Source organism: Jaculus jaculus, chromosome 5 (assembly GCF_020740685.1).
Source record: "Jaculus jaculus isolate mJacJac1 chromosome 5, mJacJac1.mat.Y.cur, whole genome shotgun sequence".
Lineage (NCBI taxonomy): Eukaryota > Metazoa > Chordata > Mammalia > Rodentia > Dipodidae > Jaculus > Jaculus jaculus.
In genome coordinates, this window is record NC_059106.1 from 44,493,975 (window position 1) to 44,507,417 (window position 13,443).

The 13,443-nt window shown below is 45.2% G+C and overlaps 2 protein-coding genes across 4 annotated transcripts in view; one reads left to right on the forward strand and one right to left on the reverse strand.

The window, feature by feature from the left end:
• Lzic (leucine zipper and CTNNBIP1 domain containing) overlaps positions 1-5,138 on the reverse strand; it is a 17,680-nt gene extending 12,542 nt beyond the window's left edge. Inside the window, exon 1 of the mRNA XM_045149075.1 lies at positions 5,113-5,138. Within this exon, the coding sequence (XP_045005010.1) occupies positions 5,113-5,138 (26 nt within the window). The remainder of the gene's footprint in view (positions 1-5,112) is intronic.
• A 1,185-nt stretch (positions 5,139-6,323) lies between these two features.
• Positions 6,324-13,443, forward strand: part of Ube4b (ubiquitination factor E4B) — a 147,237-nt gene continuing 140,117 nt past the window's right edge. For all 3 annotated transcript variants that reach the window (XM_045149286.1, XM_004657660.2, XM_004657661.2), the window contains exon 1: positions 6,324-6,662. Coding sequence is in view for 2 of the 3 variants with exons in the window: in XM_004657660.2 (XP_004657717.1) it covers positions 6,639-6,662 (24 nt within the window). In the remaining variant the exon portion in view is untranslated. The remainder of the gene's footprint in view (positions 6,663-13,443) is intronic.

A 13,443-nucleotide genomic window follows, 5' to 3' on the forward strand; every position in this document is an offset into this window, starting at 1 on the left:
CATTGTCTGTAGGCACCTGTAAGGTAGGGTCTAGTGTGTCTTTGTGTTTCACACAATTCTTTTGCCCCTTATGATGTCTGATGAGTGGGTCCCAATACAAGAGCAGATCAGAGCTTGACTCAGCAGCACTAGCTTTTTATTTCTTGGGTTTGTCATCCACAAAGAGCAAACAATCTGTCATTAGGCATCTCCATGCAATCCTATGGAAATAAAACTATGCCAAATGAGATGAATGCTAAACTCTATGCCCAAGGAAGGGTCATAGGACATAATTTTAGGTAGTTAGCAGATACTTGAACTCATTAGTGTTATTTTTGGATGGCCAAAAAGGATGTAATATTATCTAAAAGGCCTTATTCCTTGACAATCCTTGACAGGCATGTTGATATATACATATATACATACATACATACATATATATACATATATATACACACACATACACATATATATGTCATATATATATGTATATACATATTTATTTATTCATTTGAGAGTGACAGAGAGAGAAAGAGGCAGAGAGAGAGAAAAAGAATGGGCATACCAGGGCCTCCAGCCATTGCAAATGAACTCCAGACGCGTGGGCCACCTTGTGTATCTGGCTAATGTGAGTCCTGGGGAATCAAGCCTTGAACCAGAGTCCTTAGGCTTCACAGGCAAACACTAAGCCATCTCTCCAGCCCATGTTGTCTTATTTTATGCATGAAAAGGTTAAAACTAAAGCCAGGCATGGTGGTGCATACCTTTAATCCCAGTACTCGGGAAGCAAAGGCAGGAGGATCACAGTGAGTTTGAGGCCACCCTGAGACTACAGAGTGAATTCCAGGTCAACCTGGACTAGAGTGAGACCCTATGTCAAAAAACAAATCAAAACAACAACAAAAAAAAGTTAAAACTATAGAAAATGGTATAGGCAAGAGACCCACACATGCATGCGTGAACATACACACATATAAATAAGTAATTTTAAAAAATATTTTACTTTTATTTATTTATTTGAGAGAGAGAGAGAGATACAGAAATAGGCAGGTAGACAGAGAGAATGGGTGCGCCAGGGCTTCCAGCTACTGCAAATGAACTCCAGATGCATGCACTCCCTTGTGCATCTGGCTAACATGGGTCCTGGGGAGTCGAGCCTCGAACCGGGGTCCTTAGGCTTCACAGGCAAGCACTTAACCGCTAAACCATCTCTCCAGCCCTAAATAAGTAATTTTTTAAAAAGAGAGAATATGAATAAGTATACAGAAAAGGAAAGTTCATGGAGTCAGAAAGTTGATTAATTATAAAAGGTAATAGGGGCTGAGAGATGGCTTAGTGGTTAAGGCACTTTCCTGCAAAGCTTAAGGTCCCAGGTTCAATTTACCAGTACCCATGTAAAACCAGATGTACAAAGTGGTACATGCATCTGGAGTCCACTTGCAGTGGCTAGAGGTCCTGCTATGCCCATTCTTATTCTTTCTCTCTGTGTGTGTTGCTGTTTACAAATCAATAAAATTAATATTAAAAAAAAGGTAACAGGAATGTGGTGAATGATGGCTAATATGTTGGAGAGTTTCTTTTGGAGTAATTAAAATTTTGGGGGGACTGGAGGGCAGGAGAGGCAGCTTAGTGGTTAAGGCACTTGCCAGCAAAGCCAAAGTGCCCAGGATCAATTCCCCAGTACCCTCCTTAAACTAGATACACAAGGTGGTACATACGTCTAGAGTTTGTTTGCATTGGTTAGGAGGGCCTGGCATGCTCATTCATTCTCTCTTTCTCTCCTTCCCCCTCTCTGCTTCTGCTTCTCTCTCCCTCCTTCTCTCAATTAAATAAATTTAAAAAATTAAAAATATGTTTTGGGGGCTGGAGAGATGACTCAGAGATTAAGATGCTTGCCTGAAAAGCCTAATGACCTGGGTTCGATCCCCAGTACCCACATAAACCAGCTGTACAAAGTGTTGCATGCATCTGGAGTTCGTTTACAGTGGCTGGAGGCTTTGGCATGCCCATTCTCTCTCTTCTTTCTCTCTGCATGCAAATAATTTTTTAAAAATATTTAAAATAATTTTTAAAAAAGTCTTATTTTACCCAGGCTGATCTCACACTTGCTGGGTAACAGGATGACTCTGAACTGATCTTCCTTCTACCTCCCAGGAGCTAGTACATGTCTGCCACTGGGTCTCACCTAGAATAACTTCTGAAAACTTTGCTTACCTTATCCATTCTTTTTTTTTTTTAAATTATTTATTTATTTATTTGACAGCGACAGACACAGAGAGAAAGACAGATAGAGGGAGAGAGAGAATGGGCGCGCTAGGGCTTCCAGCCTCTGCAAACGAACTCCAGACGCGTGTGCCCCCTTGTGCATCTGGCTAACGTGGGACCTGGGGAACCGAGCCTTGAACCGGTGTCCTTAGGCTTCACAGGCAAGCGCTTAACCGCTAAGCTATCTCTCCAGCCCTTACCTTATCCATTCTAGTAAGAGGGACTGTGCTGGCCTTAGGCTGATATGCATAGGTCCACATGGCCAGTAAATATATGATTTTTAAATTAATTTATTTTATTTTAGTTATTTATGAGCGAGAGAGAATGGGTGTGGCAGGCCCTCTAGCCACTGCAAATAAACTCCAGATATTTGTACCCCCATGTGTATCTGGCTTATGTGGGATCTGGGGAGTTGAACCTGAGTCCTCAGGCTTCATAGGCCAGTGCCTTAACTTCCATGCCAGCTCTCCAGACCTGTGTTTGGTTTTTTTTTTTTAAGTATTGATTTATTTATAAGGGGGGGGGGGGAACAGATAGAAAGAATGGGTCTGCCAGGGCCTCAGCCACTGCAAACAAACTCCAGACACATGTGCCACCTTGTATATCTGGTTTATGTGGGCACTGGGTAATCAGAACCTGGGTTCTTAGGCTTCGTAGGCAAGCACCTTAACCACTAAGTCATCTCTCCAGCTCTGTGTTTGCTGTTTTTTTTTTCCCCCAGGCAGGGTTTCAATCCAGCCCAGGCTGACCTGGAGATGACTCTGTAGCCCAGGCTGGCCTTGAGAGGATTCTCTCAGCACGATATGGACAGTCGCTTGATTTGATTGTGAAGCAAGGGAGGGAGTAGAATAAAATAAACAGATGGGATATTATGGTTTGATTCTGAAGTATCCTCCACATTCTCATGTGTCTGAATCCATGTGCCCCAAATGGTGATACTGTTTTTATTTATTTATTTACATATGAGTGGTATGGGCCTGTGTGGAATGGGCTCTCTTGCCTGCAAATGAATGTCATAAATATATGCCACATTTTGTGTCTGGCTCTATGTGAGTCTAAGGGGAATTGAACTCCGGGCTTTCAAGCTTTACAAGTAAGTACCTCTAACAACTGAGCAATGGTGCCAGACCAGTAATTATAATGTTAAAAAAAAATGGGGGCTGGAGAGATGGCTCAGCAGTTAAGGCACCTGCCTACAAAGACCCAGGTTCAATTACCTAGGACCCACGTCAGTCACATACACATGGTGATACATGCATCCAGGTGGAGTTCATTTGCAGAGGCTGGAGGACCTTGCGCACCAAGTTTTTTCTTTCTCTCTGTCTGTTTTGCTCTCAAATAAATAATAACATGTTTTAAAAATAAAGAAAAAATGGATATACTTAACATCAGTGTCATCAAGGGTACCAATTGTCTTATACAGAATTCTGTTCCTGGAAAGCAGAATTTCTTTCCTGAAAATCCAACAGTTGTTTTAATTTTACTCGCAAATTCTCTGCATATCTGGTAGTAAGTTTCCTATTTTAATCATGTAGCAAATAAATTGTAACTTTTAATTTCAGCCTTTTGGCTCAGGTCAAATGTAACTCTTTTAGTACTAGAATGGAATCTTGAAGATTATAGTTCATGTCAATAGTGTTGGCTCAGGCCTCTAATGCCAGCACTTGGGAGGCTGTGGTGGGAGGATCATGGTGAATCTGAGGTCAGTTGGGCTCTAGAGTGAGTTCTAGGTCAGTCGAGGGTAGAATCAGACCTTATAGTTCAGTGGCTTTTCTGAGGTGTACAACTGTCACCCCAGCACATAGGGGCCTGAGGCAGAGGATCTTAAGGTTGGGGTACTCTGTCTGAAAACCAATAAGGACAAGATTCTTATGGTTTACATATACGACATACTCTTTATTCATGGCAGTGTTACTTTGCTCAATTTAGATTTTTAATTAATTAATTTATTTATTTGAGAGAAAAAGGAAGAGAGAGAGAGAGAGAGGGAGGGAGGGAGGGAGGGAGAGAGATAGATATGGAATGGGCAGCCAGGGTCTCCAGCCACTGCAAACCAATTCCAGATGCGTGCACCTCTTGCGCATCTGGTTTATCTGGGTCTTAAATAATCGAACCGGGATCCTTTGGCTTTGCAGGCAAATGTCTTAACCGCTAAACTATTTCCCCGGCCCTCAATTTAGATTTTTATGCTATAGAATACAGTTTTTTCTTTTTTTTTTTCTTTTTATTTTTTTCGAGGTAGGGTCTCACTCTAGTCCAAGCTGGCCTGGAATTCACTGTGTAGTCTGCCTCCAGAGTGTTGGGATTAAAGCCATGCCCAGCTGTTTTTTTTAAATTTAATTTAAATTAATTAATTTATTTATTTGAAAGAGGGAGAGAGAGAAAGAGAGAATGGGCACGCCAGGGCCTCCAGCTACTGCAAAGGCACTCCAGACGCGTGTGCACCCTTGTGCATCTGTCTTACGTGGGTCTTGGAGAATCGAGCTGGGGTCCTCAGGCTTCCCAGGCAAATACTTTAACTGCTAAGCCATTTCCCCAGCACCCCAGCTGCTTTTTTTTGGTCTTTCGAGGTAGGGTCTCGCTGTGGCTGACCTGGAATTCACTATGTAATCTCAGGCTGGCCCCGGAATTCATGGCAATCCTCCTGCCTCCCGAGGGTGTGCACCACCACGACCAGCTTTATTTTTTTATTTTTCAAGGTATGGTTTCACTGTAGCCCAGGCTGACCTCCAATTCACTATGTAGTCGCAGGGTGGCCTTGAACTCACGGCGATCCTCCTACCTCTGCCTCCCGAGTGCTGGGATTAAAGGCGTGCGCCACCACGCCTGGCCAGCCCAGCTATTATTTTTTAAAAATGTTTTTCTTACCTACGTTGTTCACATTTCACAGTCATTTGGGCCTCATTCATTTACCTTTTTAGATTTTATCCATGTTTTTTGGGCATACTTAAAGAAGAGCATCCTCTAAAATGTCAGAGTCGAATAAAAACTAATTCACGTTAGCTTTTCTTCCATGGGCTTCTCTGGGAGAGGGGAACTGCGGAGCAAGAGGTCTTGCAACACAGGAGTGATGAACAAGGGAGATAACACCCCCATCCTGGTTTCGGGGCCAGGCATGCAGCGCACAGAAGCTGACGTCCCAGGACTCCCACGTCACTCACTACACAGCAGCCGCCGCCGGGGAGCACACCCGGCGCTGCGGGAAACCGGGGCTCGGAGGAGCGCCCCCTGTAGGCCGTCCTCGAGGACGGCGTGGTCCCCTTCCCCTGTGAGCTTACCTGGGTTAGGCCCGTCGAGCCTGGCGCCCCCGCGAGGTCTCCATGACAACGCCCGGCCCCGCCCCCTTCTCGCCAACCCTTAGCCCTTCTCGCCCATCCCCCTGCCAGGCGCTGCCGCCGCTGCAGCCGCTGCGGGAGGGGGTGGGGCAGGGGCGGGGCAGAGGACGCAGGCGAAAGAGAGAGAGAGAGAGAGAGAAAAAAAAAGAAATCGGCGGCGCGACGCTCGCGGCTGATTGGTTGCCGAGTCCCGGAGCCAGAAGCCCCGCCTACCCGGCTGGATCACGTGACCCCTTTCAAAGATGGCCGCCCTGTTGTTTTGATGAATAATACTTGGTGGGGCGAGGGGGTAAGAGTAGGGGTGGAGAGGTAGGAGGATTTACGCTTCCAAGCGAGAGCTTCGCCAGTCCCATCCTCCCCCTCCCCCCGGCCCGGGTTCCAACGTGGAGGAGGGGCGTGCCCGGCCTGCTTTTTTTTTTTTTTTTGAGAGGAGGGGCTTTTCTGTCCAGTGCTGGGCTCTGCCAGGGCGGCTGTGGGGTCTCCTTGGCCTCGGGGCATCCACCGTGCGGTCGGGGAGTTCCCGCCCGAGGCCGCGGGTGGGCCGAGGAGCCAGCTCGGTTAGGAGAAAAACGCCGTCGGGCGCCGCTACCTCGAAGACACTGCACGCCGTGGGCACGAGACGGGCTGGACACGGTGCCGGCGGGTCTGGGGAGCCTGGGAGGCTGAGGGGAGTCGGGGGCGCCTGGAAGACCCTGGCCCTCGGCGGCGGCGGCGGCGGCGGCGGCGGCAGCGGCGGCGGCGGCTGGAGCGGGCTTGCACGGGACGCGAGCAGCTGCAGGAGTCTGGGGAGGTTGGAGATCCCGAAGCCAAGGCGGTTCGGTGCCTCGTGGTCGTCTTCTCTTTGAACCTCTGACTATGCAGTTCTGAGACCTCCCCCAGCCGGGGGATCAGACAGCCCGGGAGACACACGGTGTACGCCTTCCCCACGCTCCTCGCTCCCGCCCCGCTCTCCAGAGCTGAAGGATCTCTCTCTCTCTCTCTCTCTCTCTCTCTCTCTCTCTCTCTCTCTCTCTCTCTCTCTCTCCCCCCCTAACGCCTTTCACCATTAAGAGGAAAGCGATGGAGGAGCTGAGCGCTGACGAGGTGAGGGGCCCGGGGGCGGGGGCGGGGGGGACACCCGCAGGGATTAGTTGGCAACTCTGGAGCTTCGGGGAGGGGTCACACTGCGCCAGTGGTGCGGGGCTTTCGGGATCCGGGAAGTAATGGGGATGACATTTTTCTGAGAAGAAAATGACTCCCGGAGAGGGTCTTACGGTTTCTCTCTCTCTGTCTCCGTCTCTTTCTCCTTTTATCCCTTGCCTTCTTTCTTCATTCGGAACTCCGCTGGCTTTTCGAGCGTTCTTTTAGGGTCTGAGATGAGGAGAGGCATCTTGAGGTGTTCAGTCTTTTCTTAAGGGTATTCGAGAAAGAGGAATGAGATTCAGATCGTGGTAAAAATTCGTTGTGTGTGTCTGTGTCTGTCTTCAGGGGTTTAGAGAAAATTTTGGATAAAATTCAGAATGCTTGCCGGCTCTTTTCAAAGGAAGTATTTGAAATCCCAGATATGTGTAGCCATTTCATTGTATAAGTTGATCGGAGGCACCTTTGTGTTCGAGAGGTGGATTGTAGACACATTCCTTGATACTTATAAAAATATGTATCCACTTCTTAACAGTTTACAGGGTTCCTGTTAAATTGTAGTAATTTAATAGACCACGAATGAGTATGGGATTCTTCTCTTTCATTATTCCTCTTCCTAGGTGCCCCCCCCCTTTCTTTCAAACTTGTGTTTTGCTGTAAGAGAATGAACAAGAAGGAAATGGAAGCAAATGACTTGGTCAACTCCCCTGTTCTCATGTCTGTACGGACGGACCTGTGCTGTTCTCTTCTTGATGTTAGAGGAATCGTTTTTTAAGATTGTCGTCAAAGCAGTGGCAGTTAAGGCACCAGGAATTCCATGAGATGAACTGACTTCTGCCTTTTTACAGATCTAGAGCATCCTTACAAGGCGCCTGCTGTTGCGTTCGCTTTACCCTGCCTCCTTGTTTCTCCCACTGATTCATACACCTCCCCTGCAGTATTAGCGCTGTAGTCGTTGGTCAGGTTGGTTGTACTGTAAGACACCCATGCTCCACTTTTGGCTACAGTCTCCTTAGTGTGTTTACTTAGTCACCAAAATTCTCCAGGGATAGCACATGCAAGTGGTGGGTTAAGGGTCAGGTAGGAAAAGAAAGAAGCAATTTTGTGAATTGTGATATTGGTCAGGATTGTTCCTTTGTGTCGCTGACTTGGTTTTCTTCAAATACATCCGGAATGAAATTTTAAATTAGAAAAGTACTGGACAGTTTTAGGAAATATCAAGATAGCTCCCTGAAAAATACTTGGGTTTATGTAGTTTTTTTTTTTAAAAAATACCTCCTCATTTTTAAAAATTCTAAGAGTAAAATTCACTAAGACAGAATCTGTGTTTTAATTTTTTGTCAGTCTTATGTTTTTCTTTTAATTTTCTCTGTGATATCTAAATAGTCTCTGATTTAGAGGCCTTTAAGTAGTTTTTTTTTAAGGCAATATCTCACTCTAGCCCATGCTGACCTTGAATTCACTCTGTAGCTAAGGTTGGCCTGGAACTCACAGTGATTCTCCTACCTTGGCCTCCTAAGTGCTGGGATTAAAGGCGTGTGCCACCATGCCTGGTTTGTATTTGGGGTCTTACTAAGAAATTGTCTTCAAATCAAGGAGTTACACAGACTAAAGATACTGGGACTGGAGAGATGGCTTAGCGGTTAAGGCACTTGACTGCAAAGCCCAAGGACCCAGGTTTGATTTCCCAGGACCCACATAAGCCAGATGCACAGGGGGGACCGTAGGTCTGCACTTCCTTTGCAGTGGCTGCAGGCCCTGACGTGCGCCTTCTCATTCTCTTTGCCTCTTTCTCTGTCTCTTATAAAACAAAAAAGATACTGTATAATCTGAAACCTGTCTTTTCATTCTACCAAGTCCTTGAGGAAGGTGTGACTTTTTTTAGTGACCTTATAAAGAACACATGTAACCTTTGTGGAAGAAACAGGTGAAACTTTGTTCAGGGTCAGCAGAAGTATGCGAAAAATTAAATTCACTAATGTAGGATCAGTGTAACATCAGCTTCAATAAGTTGGCCTGACCACAAAGAAACAGTACAATAATTGGTCATTTTAACTTTCATCAGATGCTAAAGTAAAGTCTCTTAATTTTTTTTAATCCAGTTTCATTCTGGGTTAAAAGTACATTTCTCAACAGATACTGCCAAAGCTTTTTGCCTTTGCATTCCTACTCTCTTGGTGGAAGTTTGCATCACAGATATGGTAGGTGATGTGGCTTTCACTATACAATAATAGATGTGGGGCTGAGGGGATGGCTCAGTGGTTAAAGGCATTTGCTTGCAAAGCCTGCCAGTGCAGGGTTCAATTCCCCAATAATCACATAAAGCCAGATGTACAAGCGGCATATATGTCTGGTATGTTTGCAGTGACAAGAGATCCATAGAGAGACACACACACACACACACAAAACATTTAAAAGATATATATGCATCATTGAAAGTTCAAGCACACATTTCAGGACTAAGACAGACATAACAGTGATCTTTTACTATAATGAAATTAGGTAAGGCACAGTTTCATGTTTTTTTAGATATTTTATTTATTAGAGAGAAAGTAGCAGAGAGAAAGAGAATATGGGTGAGCCAGGGCCGCCAGCCACTGCAAACTCGAGACACATGCTCCACCTTTTGCATCTGGCTTACTTGGGTACTGGGGAATTGAACCTGGGTCATTAGTCTTTGCAGAGAAGTGCCTTAACCACTAAGCCATCTCTTTAGCCCCAGTTTCATATTCTAACAAAATGAAAATATTTGAGAATATAATACAAATACAAAATGAAGACTGGTATACCTAGATTAGCAGTTTTTTGTTTTTTTTTTTAGTTAAACCAGGCTTGGTGGCGCACACCTTTAATCCCAGCACTCAGGAGGCAGAGGTAGGAGGATCGCTGTGAATTCAAGGCTAGCCTGGGACAATAGAGTGAGTGTCAGGTTATCCTGGGCTAAAAGTGAGACCTAACTTCAAACACTATCCCCTCCCCCAGAATTTATTTATTATTTGAGATCAACAGAGGGAGAGAATGGATGGGCATGCCAGGGCCTCCTGCCACTACCAAGGAACTCCAGACACATGTGTGCCTCTTTGTGTATCTGGCTTTACGTAGGTACTGGGAAATTGAGCCTGGGCTGTCAGGGTTTGTAAGCAAGGACCTTTAACCACTGAGCCATTACCCCCCCCCCCCAATCCCCCAGGCTAGTAGAGTTTTGTTTTGTTTCAAATTAGGGTCTTTTTTTTTTTTTCTTTCTGTTTTTGGTTTTTCAAGGTAGGGTCTCACTCTAGCTCAGGTTGACCTGGAATTCGTCTCAGGGTGGCCTCAAACTCACGGCAGTCCTCCTACTTCTGCCTACTGAGTGCTGGAATTGAAGGCATGAGCTACCACGCCTGGCTTGGGGTCTTTTTTTTTTTTTTTTTTGAGGTAGGGTCTCACTCTAGCCTAGGTTGCCCTGGAATTTACTCTGTATTCTCAGGGTAGCTTTGAACTCATGGTGATCCTCCTGCCTTTGCTTTCCCAGTGCTGGGATTAAAGGCGTGCACCACCATGCCTGGTTTAGGGTCTTAAATTTTCTAAAAAAATATTTTATTTTATTTATTTATTTGACAGAGAAAGCGGGGCGGAGGGGGGGGTAAGAATGAGCATGGCAGGGCCTCTAGCTACTGCAGAAGAACTCCTGACACATGCACCTCCTTGTGCATCTAGCTAATGTGGGTTCTAGAGATTTGAAACTGGGTCCTTTGGCTTTGAGGCAACTGCCTTAACTTCTAAGGCATCCCTCCAGCCCTAATTTTTTTTTTTTCAAGGTAGGGTTTTACTCTAGCCCAGGCTTTCAGGATGGCCTTGAAGCCATAGCAATCCACCTACCTCTGCCTCCTGAGTGCTGGGATTAAAGGTGTGTGCCACCACACCTGGCTCCTAGTAGCTTTGTAAGATTTTACATATGGGTACTTGTTGGTTCCTCTCCCATAGGTCACCTTGAACTCTTTTTTTTTTTCCCCACTCATGCTTTGAAAGAGCTCTTTAACATCTTTGCTGTTTGTTACTTAATTTAGTACATTGCAGTAAGTTCTGTGCTCTATAGAGCAGTGCTGTGCCTAAGTTCAGTCCTTCAGGAACCTACATTCCAAGGCATCACTATTTACATTCTATAGCCTACTAATCTGTTTTCCTATATGAAGATAAGATGATGCTGTAAAGGGCAGGCATTTTAAAGTGCTTTTCAGTACTGACAATGAGATTGCGTTGAAATGACTTGCTTTTTAAAAAAATCTTTATGACCTACTTCTGCAAGATGGCTGGCTAGGATTCAGGGTGTGGTCAAGGTTTTAAAGAGTGGTAAGTGTTTTTTCTCAAATGTAGAATATGTGACTTTAGATTTTTTAAAAAATACTTTCATTTATTTATTTGATAGAGAAAGAAGCAGAGAGAGAGATTGAGAAAGGCAGATAGAGAATAGATGGACCAGGGCCTCCAGCCACTGCAAACAAACTCCAGACACGTGCACCACCTTATGTATCTGGTTTACATGGGTCCTGGGGAATCAAACCTTTAGCCACTAAACCATTTCTCCTGCCCAGATTTTTTTTTTTTTTTTGAGGTAGGGTCTTAACTCTAGCCCAGGCTGACTTGGAAATCACCCCCCCCTTTTTTTTTTTTTCATTTTTATTTATTTATTTATTTACTTGAGAGCAACAGACAGAGAAAGAGACAGGTAGATAGAGAGAGAATGGGTGTGCCAGGGCCTCCAGCCACTGCAAACAAACTCCAGATGCGTGTGCCGCCTTGTGCATCTGGCTGACATGGGTCCTGGGGAATTGAGCCTTGAACTGGGGTTCTTAGGCTTCACAGGCAAGAACTTAACTGCTAATCCATCTCTCCAGCCCTGGAAATCACTTTTTATTTTATTTTTTTTTAATGGTTTTTCCAGGTAGGGTTTCACTCTAGTCCAGGCTGACCTGGAATTCACTATGTAGTCTCAAGGTGGCCTCAAACTCATGACAGTCCTCCTACCTCTGCCTCCCAAGTTCTGGGTTTAAAGGCATGAGCCACCCCTCACCCCCCCAATTCACAGGAATCCTCCTACCTTTGCTTCCCAGTGCTGGGATTGAAGGTGTGCACCATTACAACTGGCTCAGGATCGTTTTTTTTTTTTTTTTTTTTTTTTTTTTGAGTCAGGCTCTCAGTCTAGCTCAGACTAATCTGAACTTACTCTGTAGCCCAGGCTCCCAGGCTGACCTTTAACTCTCAGTGTCTCCTACCGCAGCCTCCCGAGTGCTGGGACTAAAGATATGAGCCATCGTGCCTGACTTTTGCCCAAACATTTTATTTTTTTATTTTCACACTTATGTGTTTATTTGAGAGAGAGGAAAGTGTGTGGGTGCATTCGTATAGGCACACTAGAGCCTCTTTTTTTTTTTTTTTTTCTTGTGGTAGGGTCTTACTAGCTCAGGCTGACCTAGAATTCACTATGTAGTCTCAAGGTGGTCTTGAACTCATGGCGATCCTCCTTCATCTGCCTCCTGTGCTGGGATTCTACCACGCCCGGCTCACATCAGAGCCTCTTGACACTGCAAATAAACTTCAGATGCATGTGCCATGGTTTGATCTGGCTTCACGTGGGTACTGGGGAATCAAACTCCCGCTAGTAGGCTTTGCTAGCAGCAAGTAAGTGCCTTTAACCATTGAGCAATCTCCCCCACCTCTGGGTGTTTTTTTTTTCTTTTTAAAGTGGTGTTGCACATCCTCCTTTTTTTTTTTTTGGCTTGGTTTTTTGAGGTAGGGTCTCACTCTAGCCCAGGCTGACCTGAAATTCACTACGTAGTCTCAGGGTGGCCTCGAACTCATGGTGATCCTCCTACCTCTGCCTCCCATACTCTGATTAAAGGCATGCAACACCATGCCCAGCCTTTTTTTTTTTTTTTTTTTTTTTTTTGAGACAAGATGTGGCTGTGTAGCCCAGGCTGGACTCAAACTTGTGATCCTCCTGCCTTAGCCTTCTGAGTGCTGGGATGACAGAGGAGCAGTGTTGTTTATGTGGGAAAGGATTGATACTTATGAATTAGAATTCTGCACTTCTCCAGGCACTGTACAGTGTTGTTTCATATGCTAAAACAGTACATTAAAGTAGGTTCTATTTTGCTTATTTTATAGGTGAGGTAACTGAGATTCAGGATTAAGTAATGTGTCTGAAGGGATCTGATGTAGAAGTTACAGGGCTAGAGTTCAAACTCAGGGATCCTGATTGCAAGTCCCTAGTTAGATGTTTTACTGCTTAACAGCTGGCTACAAATTCACCATATCTATGTAAATATTCTGCTAACCCTGACCCCTTCTGCTTGATATGAATAGTTTTCTGTAAAGTGGTGTTGTTTATGAACCATTCATAATGTGCTCTGGTCTTGGTCTTCTGGGAACTGATGGTTGTGCAGATTCCCCCCTTCCCCTGTCTCTCCCCCAGGTCTCTCTTTCTCTTCACACACACACACACCCATCACAAGTGGTTCACTGCCACAACATTTTGGGGGCAAGGGAGATAAATTGGAATCTAAAACTTACACTACAATGCTGAACGTTGTTGTGATAATATGCACAAGACACTTGAAAGAATAAGAAGGAAACCCTAATGGGACAAGGTCTTAACTAAGCTTTGGAGAAGAAGTTGTACTTACAGTGAGTTGTTGCCCTAGAAAGGGCCCTGGGTACTGGCTGTGAGGCTGGGTGCCTCCAGAGACTTCAGGTGGTGGGACTGGCT